Below are 21,662 nucleotides of genomic sequence, written 5' to 3'. Positions count from 1 at the left end.
AGGGAGGGAGAGGCAAGAGGGAGGCGATATGGGGATATATGTATACATAGAGCTGATTCACTTTGTTTTACAGCAGAAGCTAACACAGCATGGTAAAGTAATTATACTCCAATAAAGATGCTAAAAACTTTTTTTAAACCAAAAAAACTAAAAAATAAAAATAATTTAAAAAATGATGAATCAGTGAATGGTTTGATTTATAGAACATAAAATTAAATGGTATTGCTTCAAGATACTAATATTGGTTATACAAATAGAAATTATTCATGTCTAAAAATATGAATCAACTTCTGTTAAATTTATTTAGTATCTTCAATAAAGAAAACACACGCAATCATCAATTTACTTATTTACTCTAGAAAAACTGTGTTTTGGCTTAGGCCATTGTGATAACATTATTTTCATACAATCCAAAAGCCTAAAGGCTCAGTGCGCCCCCTTTTTTTTTTTTTTTTACTCCCAAACATTTTAAAACTTCTGAAAGCATTGATTGTATCTAGAATTTAGAAACTTTTGGTTTTATTTTCAGTATACAGCCAGTATTTTTATAGTTATTTAGCCATCCTCAAATTTAGCAGGAAAAAGAGAGGCAACGTAGGTGTTCCACGGCAATAAAACGTAAGCCGCAAACAGAAGGACCCAAGAAATAGTGCATGACATAAAATAGGCAAGTAAAAGTCCTGGGAGTTGTCCATGAGCTGCAGATATGACTGTTACCTGAGCCAAATGAGAAATGGGGTGTCCAAAGAACAGAATGGATTTCTTTGTATTACTACTACAAAGGCAAAGATATATATATATATATTTATTTATTTATTTATTTATTTAATTTGTTTATTTTTGGCTGCACTGTCTTCGTGGCTGTGCATGGGCTTTTTCTAGTTGCGGCGAGCAGGGGCTGCTCTTGGTTGCAGTGCGTGGGCTTCTCATTCTGGTGGCTACTCTTGTTGTGGAGCACGGGCTCTAGGCGTGCAGGCTTCAGTAGTTGTGGCACGTGGGCTCAATAGTTGTGGCTCACGGGCTCTAGAGCACAGGCTCAGTAGTTGTGGCGCACGGGCTTAGTCGCTCTGCGGCATGTGGGATCTTCCCGGACCAGGGCTCGAACCCGTGTTCCCGGCATTGGCAGGTGGATTCTTAACCACTGCACCACCAGGGAAGCCCGACAAAGATATATTTTAATACCAAAGGAATAAGTGTAAAACAAGCCCGACAAAGATATGTTTTAATACCAAAGGAATAAGTGTAAAACAATGAATTATATAGTATAATGGTTCAAATACACAAAAGAAAATATAGTGCTACAGTGTGAACAGTGCAATTCTTTCATCCACATGGGGTAAATTGAAATTATATTCAGTTACTTTCTTTGAAGAGCATAGGTGGAAGCTTTGTTTTCCAGGCATCGCTGCAAACTGGAATCACCTGGGGACTTTGAACAGTTTTTTGATAACTGCTCTTCACAGGCATTCTGATTTAACTGATGATGGTGTAAATTGGGCATGTATAGATTTAAAGTTCATCAGGCGATTCTAATGTGTAGCACAGTTTGCAAACTGTTGAATTAAAAGTTTGGAAAGCAGGTTTTGTGCAGTGTGGATAATTCTCAGAAAAATTGCTGTAATACCAAAGGAAAAGATGCTATGATGCTATTTTATACCATTACCACCTGCTATTAATATTAAAGACTGTTACAGTAATCACAGCTACTTTTTTATTCTTGAGTTTATTAGAGTTCTTACTATGTGCAGTGCATTGTACTATGTACGTATTTATGTGCAATTTCATTGGGTCCTCCAAGTAATGATGTATATTATCTGGTTCTCATCTCATTATTTAATTTGAAAAGGTCAGATAAGATGATCTTTATGGGCTCCTCAATTTTGGAAATTCTTTTAAATTATTTATTTCTATCAATCCTAAAATATAATGTCAACAAGTTCCCATAGAAGGGTAAATGGGAGAGGGGAGATGCCGGATCCCTCCAGTGGAGATGAGTGTGGTGAGCATTAGAGAGAAGCTTAGGATGCTGCAGAAGTCTAAGTTGCCTGGGCAGATAACGCTAAATTTGATTATTAATAGTATTATAAAGTATTGTTTATGTCTTTTTTTATTTGAATGATCTAAGCATAAAACATCATTTTATCCCTGTGTAGTTAATTCATTCCCTCAACAATTGTTGATAGCATGCCTAAGGTACTCTTACTTTCTCTGTGTGTGTGTGTGTATACATATACAGAGAGAGAGAGAGAAAGAGAGAGAGAGAGAAAGAGAGAGAGAGCCCAAGTGCCAGCAAGCATGAGAGGCAGGGAGTAGTAGGATTGAGGCTTTTATGAGTTGATTTATTTAATCCTAAATCTAAGAGTCAGTTCTTAGTTCTCATCTTACTAACCAGCTGCTTTAGCTAGAGCTCATGTCTCCCTTGGAGTTAATGTACTTTCTTCAGGTGCTTTTCTGTGTCCCACACTCTCCTGATTTGCCTGACATGTCACTGGTGGCTTGCTTCCTTTTCCTCTGTTGGTTCCTCCTCTTCTTTCCAGTGAGTCTCCTCAGGCCCACTGTTTGTTCCTCTTCTCTTTTATAGCTACACGCCCTTGGTGATTTAATCTAGCCCCTTGGCCTTAATTACCTTCTGTATGAGGATAACCCTGAAATTTAGATCTCTGTTCCAAAACCTCTCAGTTGAACTCCAGATTGTGTGTCCAAAGGCCTGTACGTCCATTTGGGTGTCTAAGAGACTAGATAACAGGTCCAGAAATTAACCCCTTGTATCTGTCTGTGGCTTTTCCCATCTTATGGCTGGAGATGTCATCCACCTGGCTACTGAGGCCAGCAACCTTGGCATCATCCGTGACTCCTGTCTCTTATATGCCACATCTTCCCATTAGATTCCTTCAAAGTATATCCAGAATCTGATCCTTTCGGATCCAGAAGGTGATCCTTTCTCATCACCTCACTGCCGCCACCATTGTTTGAAACACTATCATCTTTCACTTGAATTACTTGCACGAGCTACCTGACAGCTTTCCGTGCTTCTGTCTTTATATGCCTGGAATCTATTCTCAACAAAGCGAGGGACCAATCATTTTATTTTTATTTTTATTTTAAGTAAAACATACATAGAAGAGTATAAATACTCTAATAGAATTTGAGGTAAAGCAAACATAAAAAGTGTATAAAATACTCCAGTCTTAAGTGTATAGATGATTGATTTTAAATATCTCTACACCTGTGTACTCACCACTCAGATCAAAACAAAGGATACTTCTAGCATGTCTGTTCCCCTTGTGCTGCTTTCCAGACTGTACCCCTCCAAAGTTCATCACTATTCTAATGTCTGTTTTCATTGTTTAGTCTTGATCTTGGATTTCATAAATTGAGCATCATATAGTATATACTCTTTTGTTAGCTTCTTTTGCTCATCTTTATGTGAGACTTTCTCTGGAGGTCAGTTGCTTAATCTGTAAAGATGAGGGTAGACTGAGATTAGGAGCTAAAATTTGAAAACAAACTGATGTCCAATCCCAACTAACAGAATTTCTGATTCTTATTGTCTGGGGTCAGGCACAGGGAAGTAGTATATTTTAAAAGATCCCAAAGAGAATATAACATGTAGCCTCTGGATCAAATGACTCTCTGTCTTTGTCTCCCTCTGTGTCTATCTCTGTCTCTCTTTTTTTTTTTCTTGGATTCATTTCTTCCAAAAATACAAGGACCAATTGGCCAACACTCCTTTCCTCCCTTCTTCCTCAAGTATGTACTGAGCATCTATCAGACACCAAACACCATGCTAGGCTGCCGAAGGTACACGAGTCAACAAAATTCAGTTCCTGTCTCTCAGAGGCTTAGAGCTTCACTAAAACCATGTCTTCATAAAAAAAAAAAAAAAAAAAAAAAAAAAAGGAATAAATAAATAAATAAATAAGACTATGAAAACTCAACAAACATCTCTATTTACCCGCAAACCAAATAGAGCGAGTGAGGAGAGAGAGAGAGATCAAGAAATGATTGACTTTGTTAAATAACCTAGTAATTTTGAAATAGTTGTTTAAATTTGGTCAAATAACTGATTGCTTATAAAAGATTGACTCAAATTTCCACTCAGTTGCTTTCCTTTTCAAAATGATTTGGTATCTAGACAAATTAAAGGGGATTGAAAAGAGTTAAAATTCTTTTTCAGATCTTGAACCCAAGGACGCCATTTGTAAACACATCCTAAAAATTAACTTGAACCCAAGGACGCCATTTGTAAACATATCCTAAAAATTAACTATGTGATTATATAACCAGTATTTTGAATATTTTGTTTTTGTTTTGCGCCAGTTAACTGATGTAATTAAATCCATGCAGAGACTTCGCTTGTGAGGATAATTTTCCACTTTCTGATTAGTCATTGAATATAACGCCCACCCCCACCCCGCAAAAGAAAAGGTACTGTAGATGTGTCAATGCTCTGGTCTTCTTCAGGGCAGTGTTTTTCAAATTGTGGATTACTGTCCATCAATGGATCCTGTAATTCATCTAGTGGATTTTAACCGATATTTAAATACAGATTAAAAAGCATTAATTAATTAATGAAAAGAGAAGACAATGTTATTAGTAGAAAGCATCACAAGCGATTTCATGTAGTAAGTGTAAGTACTGATCTATGGAGCTTTTGTTTCCATTATATTTAGGTAACTGTGCATTGGGTTGTTTATTAGTTTATTAAGTACATGAAATTATTCTAATTAAAAATTGACCCAAATTATTAGCTGTTAAAAGTACATTTTGAATTTTGATAGCTTATTTGGTATATGATTCAAATAATACTGAGAAAAAATAAAACTCACTTCAGTTAATTGGATAAATTTGATGGCAAAATCACTTTTATCTGTTTGGGATTTCAAAAATGTTTAGAGGTTTTTAGTTCAAAAAACAGTTGAGGTTTGACATGACAAAAAAATTAGGAACTAAAACAGTATTTATAGATATTTAACTGGGAAATGTAAGGGGACAATCTATTATTTTAAAGCAGGAATTATGAGAAACTAATGTCTCAAATTTATTAAAATAAAAATAATCATTAACCAAAGTATATTATTATATAGGTAGAAAGTATTCTCAAATTATTTTAGAGTATGCCTCTGACAAGGAAACTAATCATATAAATGACATTTAACAACATTTCTCACAGCCATTTTCTTTTATTATAACTTATCGCTGGGTAAAAAATATAAGTAGTACCAACAAGCATGATTGAATTTATAGATGACTTTGGAGTTAGGTAGGGAGAGGATATTATTTTCTTAAGTTATGTTTGTTATGTTGTTACATTGTTCGAAAATTAATTTTGACCAAAAACAAAAATTGGTGAATAAATAAATAAATTGTAATGAACTATCCTTTAATGGTCATACTGGAGATTTTGTATTCAAGTACTTATTCTGTTGCTGTTACTTACCTGCTATAGTAAGATGGGAAACAGAATTAACTACCTCAAATTGTCGGTGCTCGTAGTGAATGACTGTAAAGGACTATTACAAAAGGTTGAATGCTTCTGATAAATAGATATGAAAGGAATGTAAGGTATATTTTGAGTATTTTTTTCTTTACTAGGACCCTTTTAATTTCCCTTTCTAACTTATGGTGCATGTTGAGAGAGAGTTGTTTGTCTCTAATACCCAATCTAGACAGCAGTTTATTTTTTATTCTGAACAGCCAAAAAAGCCATTTTACACACTTAATTACAGACACTGTTCATGAATATTTTCTTGGTCTTCCAATGAACTAATCTGTTTATGTATAATATAAATACATTTTGCAGTAAATTATATATATTTGGGCCAGAAATCTTCTTACTTTCTATAAAATTCATATAATTGGCATAAAATTAATAATATCAGGACTGTTACAGCAAACATTCAAAAATACTCAGCTCAATTCTCTGTCTTAATATTAGGCCACAATAATTATTTGGCATCTTTTATTTTTAATCAATCCAAAAAAAATTTTTTTAAAGAACACATTGGGTAGACACAGTAGTATATTCTGTTTATATTCGTAAAAGTGTCTGTTACACTTTTCTTTTTCTTTCCTTTATGTTATCTTATTTTCTAATAGCAAAGTGAAATGTGAAGGAAGGAATTTGAAGTGGATTCCAGAACCATAGGTTTTTTAGGTATTTAGACGTTGACAAGTAGAACGAGAAGGTCCACTTGGTCATGTAACATTCAGCGTCTTCAACTCTATCATTCTTTCAGTAAAACTTATTTTGAAATGAATCAATAAAGTAGTTATTTTTTTCTTAAAGCAAATGTGTATACCTTGGCTGCAATCATTTTAAAGCAAAGAACCTCTCATTGGATATTATTACTTTAATTTTGCACAAAATTACATTTAAAAAGGAATGTAAACAGTTGTCCATTTTATAAAGACAGATTCTGGAATATATTTTTTTTTCTTTTTATTTTCTTTAACAGACATTTTGACCTTCCTGTGAAGCTCAGCTAGAGAGGACATTGGCAAAACTTTGTATGTCCTCCTGCATAGCTTTTGATGAGAATTTAATAAGACAGAAAACAGTACCTTGCCAAGTATTAACTTTAAATCTCTTATTTACTTTAGAATTTCAAGATTTATGGAATACCACAAAACCCAGGGAGATGACTCACAAAGAACTGGAACTTTCTAGTTTCCTACATTCTTTTAAAAAGTCTTAGCTATTTAACTTTGCTACATAATGCCATAACTAATACTGAAATCAACCCATGAATTAACATAAATTAGTCTTTTTTTTTTTTTTTTTTTTTTGCTTCTCACCCTAAATGGTTAATCACTGGCTATCATGTTGAAACGAACTGTTCAAAAGCAGTGGCATCACTCTTTTAAATTACAAAGGCAATACCTATATTTAAGCAGAGAATTAGCAACTGTAGAAGTACAAATACAGTTTTTAAAATAAAGAATTTCTATGATTTAGGATGAAAATATGCTTCATTTCTTTCATGTATATCAACCCTTTCTCCATCTTATTTATCTTTTGGCATACTTACCAAATATTACTGTTCAAATCTCAGTTACCCACATCCTAGTATTCTAACTCACAGAAGCAAGAGTCTCCTCCTATTTGGATGCTTTAGTTGAGACTTGTTTATGGAGCAGAAAATCAGTCTGGTTTTATGTTAAGTAGGTGGGTTGCTAATCTGTAAGAATGCCATTCTTGGTCAGGCCTTTATGAATTGTTTGTAAGTACTAAATCAGACAATGCAATCTTTATATTCATTCTGCAATTAGCCAAAATAATTCTAGTTAAACTCTGGTTAAAGATCTCTAGTATGAAATGAATGTAAAGTATTCATTCTTTCTTTATCTTTCTCTCTGGCTTCATTCTAGCTCATTTATTTATTTAAAAATAACCTTCTAAGTTACTTTTTCACTGCTTTTCATGTTGCAGATTGAAAATGTTGATGTCTGCCTTAGTTTTCTAGCAGCCAGAGGAGTAAATGTTCAAGGTCTATCTGCTGAAGGTAAGAAAAAGCACAGTTGTCACAAATGGCATCCATTGTTTGTAAAAGACTTTTTATAACGCTAGAAATGTAAAGTGGGAGTACATAGCCCCTTAATAAAAGAAAGGAAATCAGTAAAGTTTTCAAAATAATAGAAACATAAATTCAATGGTTATTAATGTATGCTTTATGTAGGTATGTTCCAGATTTTGCCAAAATTGTTCTTTACATTACCGAGTATATGGGAGGGGGACATATTAACAAAATATCTTTATGTTATTACCAGTTGGTAGTGTTTTTAGAGTCTTAAGTAGATGGATGGATAGATAGATAATGCTGGATAATAAATACAGTATATGGACATAAATACAGTTAAAATAGTGTAATTAATGCTCAAATATTTTATCAATAACAATTCTATAATTTAATCAAGTTGGTAGTCCAAGTCTAAATATTTGTTAATTTTAAATAAGTCATCAGGAGTTCTTAAATAATTAGCACTAACAGTATTAATAACTGTTCTTTGTAAAGGCCTTAAAATTATTAAATGTTTAAAAGATCATCACTGACATTGAAATATAGGAAAGTGGAAAAAGAAAACTAGATCTGTTATTTTTTTTTTCTGTATTTCTTTTTCTTCCACATATATTTTTAGGAAGCCTTTGCAAAATTTTCAATTTAGTACTATAAACAAAAAACAATTGCTAAAGTTATAAAATACCAAGTCCTTTGAGATCTGTATCAGCAACAACCATTTTTTTTTTCAACAACCATTTTTAATTAGAATTTTATGATTAAACACTTTTGACAATTTGTGTTGCTTCTTGGGTCTACTACAGTCAGTTTACTCTGAAAAGCCTTTTCCCCCCACAGATAGTAGAAATATTAGACAATTCTAAGCTGTGCAAAGTTTGCTGCCATTGGAAAAAGAGGAATTGTGTGAATTCTGAAATATTATGGACATGTACTAGAATTATTTACGTTCGTCATTTTTTCTTCACTGTTTAAATTTTATTTTTAATTTCTTTAATCCTTTATCTGTATATGTCATCATGATGTTTAATATTAAATTACATATTTAATGGCAAAAAACTTATGTTCAAACCTAACTCATGGTTCTGTTACTTAGAATAAAATTTGATAAAATCCTCCAGGATAATACTTTACTTTCTAAGTGGTTAAAGTTGGTGAGAAATATTACCATTTATTCGTTTTATGTCTCTTCCGTATAACATGACATCTTTTTGTTTTGCTTTGTTTTGTTTTTTCATATTCTTTTTTTTTTTAAACATCTTTATTGGAGTATAACTGCTTTACAATGTTGTGTTAGTTTCTACTGTATAACAAAGTGAATCAGCTATACATATACATATATCCCCATATCCCCTCCCTCTTGCCTCTCCCTCCCACCCTCCCTATCCCACCCCTCTTCGTGGTCACAAAGCACCAAGCTGATCTCCCTGTGCTATGTGGCTGCTTCCCACTAGCTATCTATTTTACATTTGGTAGTGTATATATGTCCATGCCACTCTCTCACTTCGTCCCAGCTTCCCCTTCCCCCTCCCCGTGTCCTCAAGTCCATTCTCTATGTATGTGTCTTTATTCCCGCCCTGCCCCTGGGTTCTTCAGAACCTTTTTTTTTTTTTTTAGATTACATATATATGTGTTAGCACATGGTATTTGTTTTTCTCTTTCTGATTTACTTCACTCTGTATGACAGACTCTAGGTCCATCCACCTCACCACAAGTAACTCAATTTCATTTCTTTTTATGGCTGAGTAATATTCCATTGTATATATGTGCCACATCTTCTTTATCCATTCATCTGTTGATGGACACTTAGGCTGCTTCCATGTCCTGGCTATTGTAAATAGGGCTTCAGTGAACATTGTGGTACATGACTCTTTTTGAATTATGGTTTTCTCAGGGTATATGCCCAGTAGTAGCATTGCTGGGTCATATGGTAGTTCTGTTTTTAGTTTTTTTAGGGAACCTCCATACTGTTCTCCATAGTGGCTGTATCAATTTACATTCCCACCAACAGTGCAAGAGGGTTCTCTTTTCTCCACACCCTCTCCAGCATTTGTTGTTTGTAGATTTTTTGATGATGGCCGTTGACGGGTGTGAGGTGATACCTCATTGTGGTTTTGATTTGCATTTCTCTAATGATTAGTGATGTTGAGCATCCTTTCATGTGTGTGTTGGCAATCTGTATATCTTCTTTGGAGAAATGTCTATTTAGATATTCTGCCCATTTTTGGATTGGGTTGTTTGTTTTTTGATATTGAGCTGCATGAGCTACTTGTGTATTTTGGAGATTAATCCTTTGTCTGTTGATTCGTTTGCAAATATTTTCTCCCATTCTGAGGGTTGTCTTTTCGTCTTGTTTATGGTTTCCTTGGCTGTGCTAAAGCTTTTAAGTTTCATTAGGTCCCACTTGTTTATTTTTTATTTTTATTTCCATTTCTCTAGGCGGTGGGTCAAAAAGGATCTTGCTGTGATTTATGTCATAGAGTGTTCTGCCTATGTTTTCCTCTAAGAGTTTTATAGTGTCCAGTCCTACATTTAGGTCTTTAATCCATTTTGAGTTTATTTTTGTGTATGGTGTTAGGGAGTATAACATGATATCTTTTATTAACATAAACCTCTTGCTTTTTATTTATCTCCTAAAAATATAGGAATGCCCAGAATGATTTTCTAAATTGATTAAACATGCATAGTAATAAAATAAGAAGTTAAAAAAACCTCTTTCAATAAGATCATTCAGGTTCACAGGAGAAAATTAATACTTTCTCACTGTAGCTTTATATTGATCAAGCCAACACTTATATGTTATGACCCCTGTGAGGAAGATTTGAGGGTTATAACAATTCAGCGTCATTTTATATGAATAATTCCACGGCATAGTGTGTGTGGCATTATAAACCATCAGAGAGCAAGAAATCTAAGTAGTTTATTAATGTTTCTAAATTCCAAAAAGGAGACGTAAAACCTTGACCTCAAAGGAGGATATATTTTATTGCCAATAGCAAGTTTCATTTAAAATATGATTACAGGTTGTGTAGCGTTATATCAAGCTTTACTTGTATCTCTTTTTCTAATTTGAAAATTATAACTGCAGGAGGAAAACGTAGGCTCATGTTGTAGCCTACTTTGTGCATTTAATTTTTTATTCAATATTAGAAAAACTTACACAGGAGCCCCATGTGTTAGAACTAGGAATTCCACTTACATTTATTCAATTACGTTATCTAAAGTCATGAGTCAGGTGATCTTTAATATTTATTAATATGTAACATAAATTAAAAATAAAAGAATTGGAGCATTAAAAATGGATACCTCTGATGTAGTCTGCTTTTTGGAGGACATATACATGTATTTTTTAAAATAAATTGGTTGGTGGGTGATTTAGAATTGTGCTAACAGTTATAAGTCTAGTTGCTATTATGAGGTGCACCCGTATTATGAGGTGCATCAGTAGTTATAATGTAGGACAACCAGCATTTAAGTGGCTTTCTTTCTCTAGCTCATAGCCACCACTGTGTTGGTAACAGCTGTGTGTGTTTGTGAGGGAAGCAGAGTGCTAAACCAAATGATTAGCACAAGACTGAGAGCCCATCCATTTCCATGAAGAAACTAACTCTAGAAAAACTGTCGTTCAGGGTCAGCAAAGAACATCACTTGCGTAAGCTTTGTTCTCTCTACGCTTCATCCCTTCCCTCTCTCTCCCTGAAATTTCCAAGCTATTTGGAAATGCTAGCATATTTCAGAAAATCAGATTTGCTTAAATCTGTGACTGAGAAAATCAAGTTGTATTTCTGTCTCCATAGATTGAGCCTAAGAGACTTGCTTCTAGAATTTCATTTGTAAAAAATAATCATTTTCTATGATACTGTTTTTTTATATTTTCCACTTGATACAGAAATAAGAAATGGAAACTTAAAAGCCATTCTAGGGCTGTTTTTCAGTTTGTCTCGCTACAAGCAGCAGCAACACCAGCAGCAGCAGTATTACCAGTCGTTGGTGGAGCTTCAGCAGCGGGTCACTCACGCCTGCCCTCAGGCAGAAGCCAGTCAGGCCAAAACCCAGCAAGATATGCAGTCCAGGTAAGGAAGGGAAGCGGGGAATGTGTTTAGAATGAATCTATCTTGATACAACTTGTTTTTAATAAGTTTTTGTTTGCGAGTTTGGAAAACGTATCTATGGAGTTGTATCAAAGTGATGGGATTATTTGATTAACCTTATAGAATTTAAAACCACTTTTCTATTGGTTGGATGACCAACACATCACTTTTTAGGTGAAATATTTGTGTTTGTTTTCTGAAGGTGATTGTGGTTTGTATCAAAATGTGTGACATGTCTTTCTTGTAAGTAGTGTATCACAGTTCCTTCCTTCTACAAATTATTGTTTAGAATGTGCTTTTTGAGTCCTAGTCTCCAGTTGTGTAGTTTTCTTTGGCGGATGCTTTTGATCGATTAAATCGTTAAATCTGTCAAAAATTTCAGGTCTGTTAAACATTGGAGTTTGAGTGTTTGGGAACATACCATTTTGATGTGAGATTGTGCATGCATGTGTGTGTATACGTGTGTGTGAGTTTGTATACACACATTGTTTGTCTGACTTGAGTCTGTGGGTGCATATAGACACAGCCAGTGTGGGGTGCTGACAAACCACTGCAGCTTCCTTTACTCTTTCGTTTCTGCTTTTTTCCAGTTTGGAACTATATCAGTCATGATTCAGCTAGAGAAGCAGAATCAGAATCAGTAAGAAAGAGTGCAAACAGATTTATTTTCAAGAATTGATTCACATGATCATGGGGGCTGGCTAGGCAAGTCTGAAATCCTGAGGGCAGCCCAGCAGGAAGGACAAGCTGACACTCTTAGCACGAGCTGAAACCGCTATAAACTGGTGGAATTTCGTCTCTCAAGGAGGCCACACTCCCGCTTTTAAGACCTTTCAAGGAGTGAGTCAGGCCTACTATCCTAGTGATAATCTAGGATAATCTCCCTTACTTAAAGTCAACTGCTCTGGACTTTAACCACATCCACAAAATGCTTTCACAGCGACACCAGATTGGTGTTGAGTGGAACTAAATAAACCTAGCTAAGTTGACACATCAAAAAATGATCACAGAACGTAATTAAGTTAACAGGTTTCAGGCAAATTACTCGTATGTTTCTGATCAACGTTCGGATTATCAGATCATTAACTCTATGGCGTACATAGCTATGATCATTTTTCTTAGGGAGGGCGAATGTCCAATATGAAACTACTCTTTTATCATCTACTAAAATACACACACTGTATCACACATATGTAAATATTTAACTTTTTCCATCTTAGAAGCCAAGCCTAAAACCTAATAATACAGTTTGCCTTGAGTTTGTTTTTGGCAATTAGTATTGACTCAGAAAGCTAACATAAAATTCCAAGATACATTCACAAACCACTTCCCACTTACTGTCAAATATTCAGCAGCTCAGAAATCCCCTTCTCTTTTATCTGTCAACCATCCCTCACTTCATATTAAGCAATATTTCTGTCTCTGTACAACCATGTAAGCTCATTTCCTTTGGCAAATTTTACTCATTAGTGAATTATTAATAAAGAAAAATCACAGTTTCACCAAAAAATTTGGAGTGTACTACAAAGGCCATGGAGTGATAAGGGATATTTGTTTTTACTCAGTAATGCAGATGTGCTTCTGTTCTTTAAGCTTGTCTTGGTATTTTGTGATGTCATGTGAAATTGTGCAGGAATCAAAGTGAAAAAAACATTCTCTACAGTATAAGTTCTTTAGATGTCCTTAAGAATAGAGAAGAAGAAAAAATAAAATATATTTTTAAAATTTTTTATTATTAATTTTTTTGGGGGGAGTGATGGTTGGTAGAAAGAGATCTAGGTTTTGAGAACTGCCAGAAATAATATTTCCTAGAGTTTGGTTTAAGCCATTTGAACAGACAAGAAGCAAGAATAGTAGCTGGAAAAATACAGGAAGTGAAGTGGTGTTGTGCAAAGGATGTTGACTCTGGAAGTGAGATGAGATATCATTTGTCATTGCTTTCCCTCACTCTATTTCTGTATCTGCCATGTGGAGTTCCTTGCCCCACATTTCTCAGTGGTTATGACCCTTTGGGGGAAATTTTTTTCTCTTCTTGGTGGATATGCATGGATATTATGAAACTGTATTATATTTTAAAATATAGACCTATATATAATAGGCATGGTCATTTTATACCATCTTGGGGAGAGCTATCTTATTTTTTTCAGTGAAAGGTTAGGAAAAGCATTCTTTTCACCAGTGTCCTTTAATTCTGAGATAGACTCTTAAATAATTTTTTCTTTTTTTTAAAAATTTATTTATTTATTTATTATTATTATTTTTTATGGCTGTGTTGAGTCTTCGTTTCTGTGCAAGGGCTTTCTCCAGTTGTGGCAAGCAGGGGCCACTCTTCATCATGGTGCGCGGGCCTCTCACTATCGCGGCCTCTCTTGTTGTGGAGCACAGGCTCCAGACGCGCAGGCTCAGCAATTGTGGCTCACAGGCCCAGCTGTTCCGCGGCATGTGGGATCTTCCCAGACCAGGGCTCGAACCCGTGTCCCCTGCATTGGCAGGCAGATTCTCAACCACTGCGCCACCAGGGAAGCCCAATTTTTTCTTTTGATAAATTGGATTTAATTACTTTTTGGATTGTTAATTTAATAAATGCACAGTAGCTACTGTACTAAAGGTAGTGCTTAGTTAAGACCATGATAAAGAGGAGTGCCAAGTCTTCATTTTAACAGAATTTATTCTATGTTTTGGAGAATGTTATATTTCAGACATTAATACTTATTTCCATTTGTATAGATCTGACATAGTGAAATAGTGTATGAATTATAATCTATGTGAACTTAAATATTACAATGTATCTAAGCATTTTTCACAGCCTATATTGATAGTATACATAGGAAAGGAATAAGTGTCTATACAATAGAACCAAGATAATTAACATGGAAAAGAATCTCAGTGATACATTATCTTCATTTACATGAGATGAGAGTCATAAATCATGATTTATGAAGCCTTTCTGTTGATTCCAAAGCTCTTCCCAAGTGAATAGCTTAAATGACTGGTGGCTATATTATTGTGGATATTTAGCCAGAAAAATGTTCTTGTATTTTTCTCTGTAGACCTAAAATAATTTTAGTGCACATTGTTTCATGAGAGTATTTTTGTTTTGTTCTCTTTGTTTATTTAAAGTAAATTGACATAACTCTCTATATTTCCACAATATTTATTTTATACATTAAGAATTGCTCATTTGTTTTGCTCTTTTGAGAATAACCCCAAATGTTTTCAATCAATTTGAACATCTTTCATTTAAACAGACATTTTGATCTAAAGGTTAACCAGTAAAATATACAAGAGAGAAAATAAAATGTGGACCAAGAGACGTAGAATGTGGATAACAAACTCTCCTCTTCTGGCTTCTCAGCTTCCTCTCCACTCTTGAGTGTGTGTGTGTGGGTGTGTGCGCATGTGAGCGAGCATGCGTGCCTGTGTGTGTCCTGTTCAAGGACTGAAGATCTCCTTGTTAAGCGCTCACCTCTAGAATCAGACTGCCTGCACTTGGATCCCAGTTCCACCACTTCCTAATTGTGTGACCTTGGGCAACTTACCTAACCTCTCTATGCTTCAGGGTCTCATCTGCTAAAAGGGTATAAAAAATGGCACTGATTTCATGAAGTCGTTTTGGGGGTTCAGTGGGTCAGTATCTACAAAACTCTTTGAACATACCTGTCAGATGTCACTCTTTTGCTCAAAGCCCTGCCACGGTGTCAAATAGACTAGGCTTGCTCCCTGCTTAGGAAATATGCTGTAGCTGATTCCTTTGCCTGGAATGCTCTTCCTCTGATAGCCACTTGGCTGAATCTCTCACCTCCTTCAAGTCAACTGCTCCAGTGTTGCCTTCTCACTGATGCTGACCTTAACTTCTCTTTTAACACTGCAGGCTGCCCATCTGCACTCCACATTATAGTTGCTGTAGTTTTCCTTCTTTTCTGTAGCTCTAATCCCTCTCTAACCTACAACTTATTTATTTATTTATTTATTTATTTATTTATTTATTTTTAATAAGAGCGTGCATTTTATTTTATTTATTTATTATAGCTACTTTATTTATTTACTTATTTATTTTTGGCTGTGTTGGGTCTTCGGTTCGTGCGAGGGCTTTCTCTAGTTGCGGCAAGCGGGGGCCACTCTTCATCGCGGTGCGCGGGCCTCTCACTATCGCGGCCCCTCCCGTTGCGGGGCACAGGCTCCAGACGCGCAGGCTCAGTAATTGTGGCTCACGGGCCCAGCTGCTCCGTGGCATGTGGGATCTTCCCAGACCAGGGCTCGAACCCGTGTCCCCTGCATTAGCAGGCAGATTCTCAACCACTGCGCCACCAGGGAAGCCCAACTTATTTATTATATTCATTGTTTATTATTGCCACTTCCTCCCCTCCAGAATGTAAGCACTGTGAGGACAGCAGCATTTTTACATTGTAACCTCTTCTATATTTCAGGGGATTAGCCCAGAACCTTACACACAGTACGTCCTTAGTAAATGATTTCTGAAATGAGTTAAGTAAGAGTGAATGAATCTTTATTATAGCTGCTTCTAATTTTAGGTAGGAAAACTTTCTAACATTCACAGTTGCAATGGTACATCATTTAAAATGAGAATTGTGTGTATTACAAAACTGCTATAATAAAGATAAAATGTTCTTGATTCTTGGGTGGTCATGATACTGAACTGCAGTTAGTTTCAGAATGATATGTAGTGGAACCATCAGACCTTATCCAGATGTGTGGAACTATTTGCTTCCATCCTCGTTGATGCCTGACTATATACCTCTTTGGTCTTTTACCTATTTATTATAAATATTTTGTTCCCTTTGTTTTCTGGCTGTCATTCATTAATTCACTGCTGTCAGTGTTGCTGCCTCTGTGGAGTACCATTCCTTTACCAATATGTGGTTTCTGTTTTGCGGGATAAGGAAGCAGATTACCAAGATCATTAGCATTTTGGTACCACAGAAAGTAATAGGTAACATGAGTGAAGTGTTTGGGCTATGAAATATCACTGATAGCTTAAAGACTTGCATGTTTATAACTCCTGTCTTCTCTGTCATGTTTGGTTTAGACAATGAAAGAAGATATCTGATCTAGTATTAAGAAATGATGCCTCTAATTTGCAGCTAGTACAGAGTTTAAAATTTTTAATTAAAGGCTGGTTAAAAAAATGAATGCCACAACTAATCCGACACAAACGTATTGTCTTTAAAATGTCCAAATTACTAATCTGTTTTGTTAATAAATAATATGAATACAAAAGTCCTTACCTCATCAACATAAACTAATATTGCAAGGGGGAAAATACTGTTGAAAGACCTACGTTCTGAATTAACCCTAAAATGGCATGGTTGGTGTAAGTTTAGTGATGATATGTGAGAGCAGTCTTCTTCCTTGATCACTGATCTGTTTATCATTTGACTTGAATCATCCACTTGCAGTATGTGTATTAAAATAAAGCTGCGACTCATTCTAAATTTCCTCAGTCCTTCAGCAATCTCAAAAATTTGAACATATTTCATATAAAAATTAATTTTTCTCTATATCAGTGATCTTTGGAAGGACTTTACATAGGTAAAGTTTAAACATTTTGCTATATTAAAGAATGTTAAGTATCCTGTTTGCATTTATTTAATATAAAATATAAAATCAATTTCTTTTATTTTTCTGGCTTTTCATTTTATTTTGAAAAGAGTATATTAAAGGCCCTTTGTCTAACCAACTGGAAAAAATATGAGAACTGTTTTAATATAAAGTACTAAAAATCTTATATAAGAGTTGCGATCATAGTTATTTTCTATAGGCATTAACCAGGAGATGGAGAAAATAGTACTTCTTTTTCAAAAAACAAGGTAGACATGAATCCTATAATTTTCAAACTCAGAAAATTTATTTCCATCAGTAAATATGTCATAGACATTCAGGATATTTCTGCTAATCATATTTTTACATATGTGTGTTTTGACAGAATTCTAGTTGACATGAAAAGTAACAGAAAGTTCAATTTCACCAAAACCGTACACAGTGCCTGGCACATGAGTCCAGCCAACACTGAGCAGAAATCATGTCATGGATGTCTAATTTTCCTGAGAATATCTGGTAAAGCATTATATTGAAAGAAAATTATAAAATGAAAATTCATTTTTCTTATGTACTGGTCTGGTTATACATGAGATGTTAGGGTAATAGTATACATAAAAAATTGTTTTCTATTTGCTAAAAGTTTAAAAAAGGGAGGTGATTTTCCTTAGAATACAGGCCTTTTACCTTAATTTTTGTCTACATTATTAAATGATTTCCCATCCGCTATTAAATAGTTGGTGAATTGTACCAATCCCAAAACAGTGATTTTTGAATCACATGAACAAGTATTTTTATATTATAGAGAATTAAAACATGTAAAAAAGAAACAAAGTGCATGTGAAAGTGTAGGTAAGAAATTACATAGATAGGTGATAGAGTGTTAAAGACAGTGATAATAAGTCTTTCTCAACTAAAATAAGAGCTATTTTGGGAATTTGGGAGATTATGATCTCCACAGAAAATCATTTGCCTTCTGCTTTTCATTTTGTAGGAGAAAGTCAAGAATGTGTCTTCTTGCTGTTTAGATGAACTTGCTCCTTCCTATAGGACTCACAAGTCAAATTGCAAAATCTCTGGGCACATGCTATTTGAGTGACTTGTCTATTCCCTTTGCAGCCCCTTCTCAAGGCTCCCACGACCCCTGCCACACACATTGCTTTTGGAGCCTTCTTGCATGGAGGACATTTGCCTTCCTCTTTTCCAGGAAACATCATTTCCTTCTGGGAGATTCACTCTGAAACTGGGATGGTTTACAGCTTTTCAGCCTGGGGTTATAAATCTTGAGAAGTATATAAGGAAGTTTAATTTAAGATGACAGGGAGGCTCTGGTAATTTAAGCCCTCATGAACCTGGCTTCAATTAGTTGCTTAATTGACTCTGTGTTGTGGCCTATAATGTGCTCTTCATAAAAGACAGGGAATCAATTAAACTTTAAAGAAAATGAAACAAACAAAAACGACATTTATGAATCTCCTTTTAAATAACAGGACTTTTTATTCCTAGAGAGAAATAATTGAAGGGAAAGAAATTATTCTTTAACTGACTGATCGAGGAAACCAAGAGAGGGTGTAATACTAAGAGTATGTACACACACACATACACACACTGCTTATGTTCTGTGCTTCTATTCCATTATTTTAAAAGCTTGACAACCACTCATAGTTCTGTTGTTATGATGAAGCGGCATCTGTATAGTGTTGGTTATTTTAGAGTCAGGCAAACATGGGTTTCAATTCTGCCAACCAATTCCCAGTGATGTGGAATGAGGCAAGTGATTTTAACCTGCTCAAATACCACCATTAGAATGGTGGTAACTTTCTCAAAAGGGTATTGAGAAGACCACCTGACATAATTTGTGTTTAAAGTTCCTCCTTAGCACAGCCCTTAGCATGTAACAGGCACTCAAACCAGCCACTTTCATCTTTCCTCCTCCCGCTTCTAGGTCATATCACATATATAATGAAATATATTGACCCACATTAAAAAACCTCCAGTCACCCTCATCACTGTTCCTTCCTCTCTCACTTTCTCTGATCAATTCTGTCCATTACACTTCTAACTTCTATTAAATACATAAATGTAATTCAAAGTAATAATATCCTTATGATTTAAAAATAACGGCCCAATGCTCAGACCTTCCCAAGCCTGGTCTAGCTACAGAGAGGTAACCCCATTAATTATTTTAGGTATTTCCTTTAGTAATTACTCCCTTATAGCTAAATAAAATACTACTGCCACTAATTTTTATTCATTAATTTGATCATTATCTTTTGATGTACACACTCTCCCATCTCTCCCATCCCCCATTAATATATTCAACAAATGTTTATTCAGCACTTTGTGTGTTCCAGGCACTCTTCTAAGCATTGGAGATACAGCAGAGGACAAAATCGAAGAATCCTTGCCCTTTTGAAGCTTACATTTAGTGATAGACAAACAATTAAAAAATTAAGTATGTACTAGTAATTGGACAGCTGATGGTAGAGAGGCATAAATCAGAAAAGGAGAAATAAGATGTGTAGGAGCCATATTTCTGCACATTTCAACAGGCTTCTGGGAAAGTCCTCACTCAGATGATACTGAGCAAAGGGGGTCATAGAACCAGCAATTCCACTCCTGGGTATCTATCCAAAAAAACCCAAAAACACTTATTCGAAAAGATACATGCACCCCAGTGTTCATAGTAGCATTGTTTGTAATTGCCAAGATATGGAGGTAACCTAAGTGTCCATCAACAGATGAAAGGGTAAAGAAGATATTGTGTGTGTATATATGTGTACCCACACACACACAGTGGAATATTACTCAGCCATAAAAAAGAATGAAATAATGCCATTTCCAACAACATGGATGGACTTGGAGGGTATTATGCTAAGTGAAGTAAGTAAGGCAGAGAAACACAAATACTGCATAATATCACTTATGTGTGGAATCTAAAAAAACAAAACAAACTAGTGAATATAAAGAAAAAGAAACAGATCCACAATGCAGAGAACAAACTAGTGGCTACCAGTGGGCAGAGTGAAGGGGCAAGATAAGGGTAGGGGATTAAGAGGTACAAGCTACCATGTATAAAATAAATAAGCTACAAGGATATATTGTATAACACAGGGACTATAGCCAGTATTTTATAATAACTATAATTGGAATATAACCTTTAAAAATTATGAATCACTGTGTTGTACACTTGAAACTTATTGTGTATCAACTACACACTTCAATTTATTTGTTTTAGAAAGCAATTCTAATTTATTAGTTATCTGTTTTAAATAAATATAGCAGTGTGTACATATCAATCCCAAACTCCCAGTCAGTCTCAGAAAGCTGATTTTATTTACACATCTTTTGAGACTGAGACATTTTGATATCCTGTTTATATATTGCATGAACGTTGTCTCCCAAACACTAGAAATTGTTTGGTTCTATTTGATCTTTACTATTTCTGGGGCACTGTCTTCTCAAATAGAGCACTGATAATGTAGAGTTGATTATTATATCTGCAATTTTATACCATATGAAATTATTATGTATTAATCTGTTTTCCACTAAAATCTGTCTTAAAGGTTCAACTTATTGTCTTACAATGGAGAAATGCACCTGTCACAAAAACTGTGTCAGTATAATTGTGTCAGTATGACCATTGAATATTTTCCTGTCATCAGGTCTACAGAGAAAGACAAATTGTAATCAGGGGATGACTGGGTGAGCATAGAATTGAATTTGGGGGACTTGCATGTTTCTGCAGCTGAGATAGTCTTGCCATTGGTTGAGTCCTTCTTCATTACAAAGCGCACTGTCAACATTTGCCTCTTTACACTCCATTTCCTGTGCTTCTGCTTCTGACCACCCTCATAGCCCCCACCCCTTTCTAATTGACTTCTCAGTCTCAAAAGATGTGTAAATAAAATCAGCTTTCTCTCCTCACAAGTGGGGGCAGACTCTAGACCAGAGTCCACCATCAGAGATGTTTTGAGACCCCAGTTACCCCTAAATGATATGAAACTGACTGTATTAATGATTACATTTGCTTTGCAGTAAATTGAGAGGAGCCCAATTATAAGGACTCTCTAAAACGGACTTTCTTATAGATCTTCAAACATTTATATAATTATTTTATAAGTATAATAATTAAGTTCATTTTCATGAATGTGTGTACTAGGAAATAGTTTAACAGTTTGTGCTTCCTACAATACTTTTATTTATTTACTTATTTATTTATTTTATTTTTGGCTGCATTGGGTCTTCATTGCTGTGCGTGGGATTTCTCTAGTTGTGGCAAACGGGGGCTATTCTTCGTTGTGGTGCGCGGGCTTCTCATTGCGGTGGCTTCTCTTGTTGCGGAGCACGGGCTCTAGGCACGCAGGCTTCAGTAGTTGGGGCACACGGGCTCGGTAGTTGTGGCTCGTGGCCTCTAGAGCGCAGGCTCAGTAGTTGTGGTGCACGGACTTAGTTGCTCCGCGGCATGTGGGATCTTCCCGGACCGGGGCTCGAACCC

The 21,662-nt window shown here is 35.3% G+C and overlaps 1 protein-coding gene across 16 annotated transcripts in view; it reads left to right on the top strand.

The window, feature by feature from the left end:
* NAV3 (neuron navigator 3) overlaps positions 1 to 21,662 on the top strand; it is a 1,137,481-nt gene that overhangs the window by 902,239 nt on the left and 213,580 nt on the right. For all 16 annotated transcript variants that reach the window (XM_057557682.1, XM_057557697.1, XM_057557687.1 and 13 more), the window contains 2 exons: positions 7,433 to 7,505; positions 11,407 to 11,590. In XM_057557682.1, coding sequence (XP_057413665.1) covers positions 7,433 to 7,505; positions 11,407 to 11,590 — 257 coding nt within the window. The remainder of the gene's footprint in view (positions 1 to 7,432; positions 7,506 to 11,406; positions 11,591 to 21,662) is intronic.

Source organism: Balaenoptera acutorostrata, chromosome 11 (genome assembly GCF_949987535.1).
Source record: "Balaenoptera acutorostrata chromosome 11, mBalAcu1.1, whole genome shotgun sequence".
NCBI classification, from domain to species: Eukaryota; Metazoa; Chordata; class Mammalia; order Artiodactyla; family Balaenopteridae; genus Balaenoptera; species Balaenoptera acutorostrata.
Note: the sequence above shows the minus strand (reverse complement) of the source record. Positions and strands in the feature narration are given on the sequence as shown.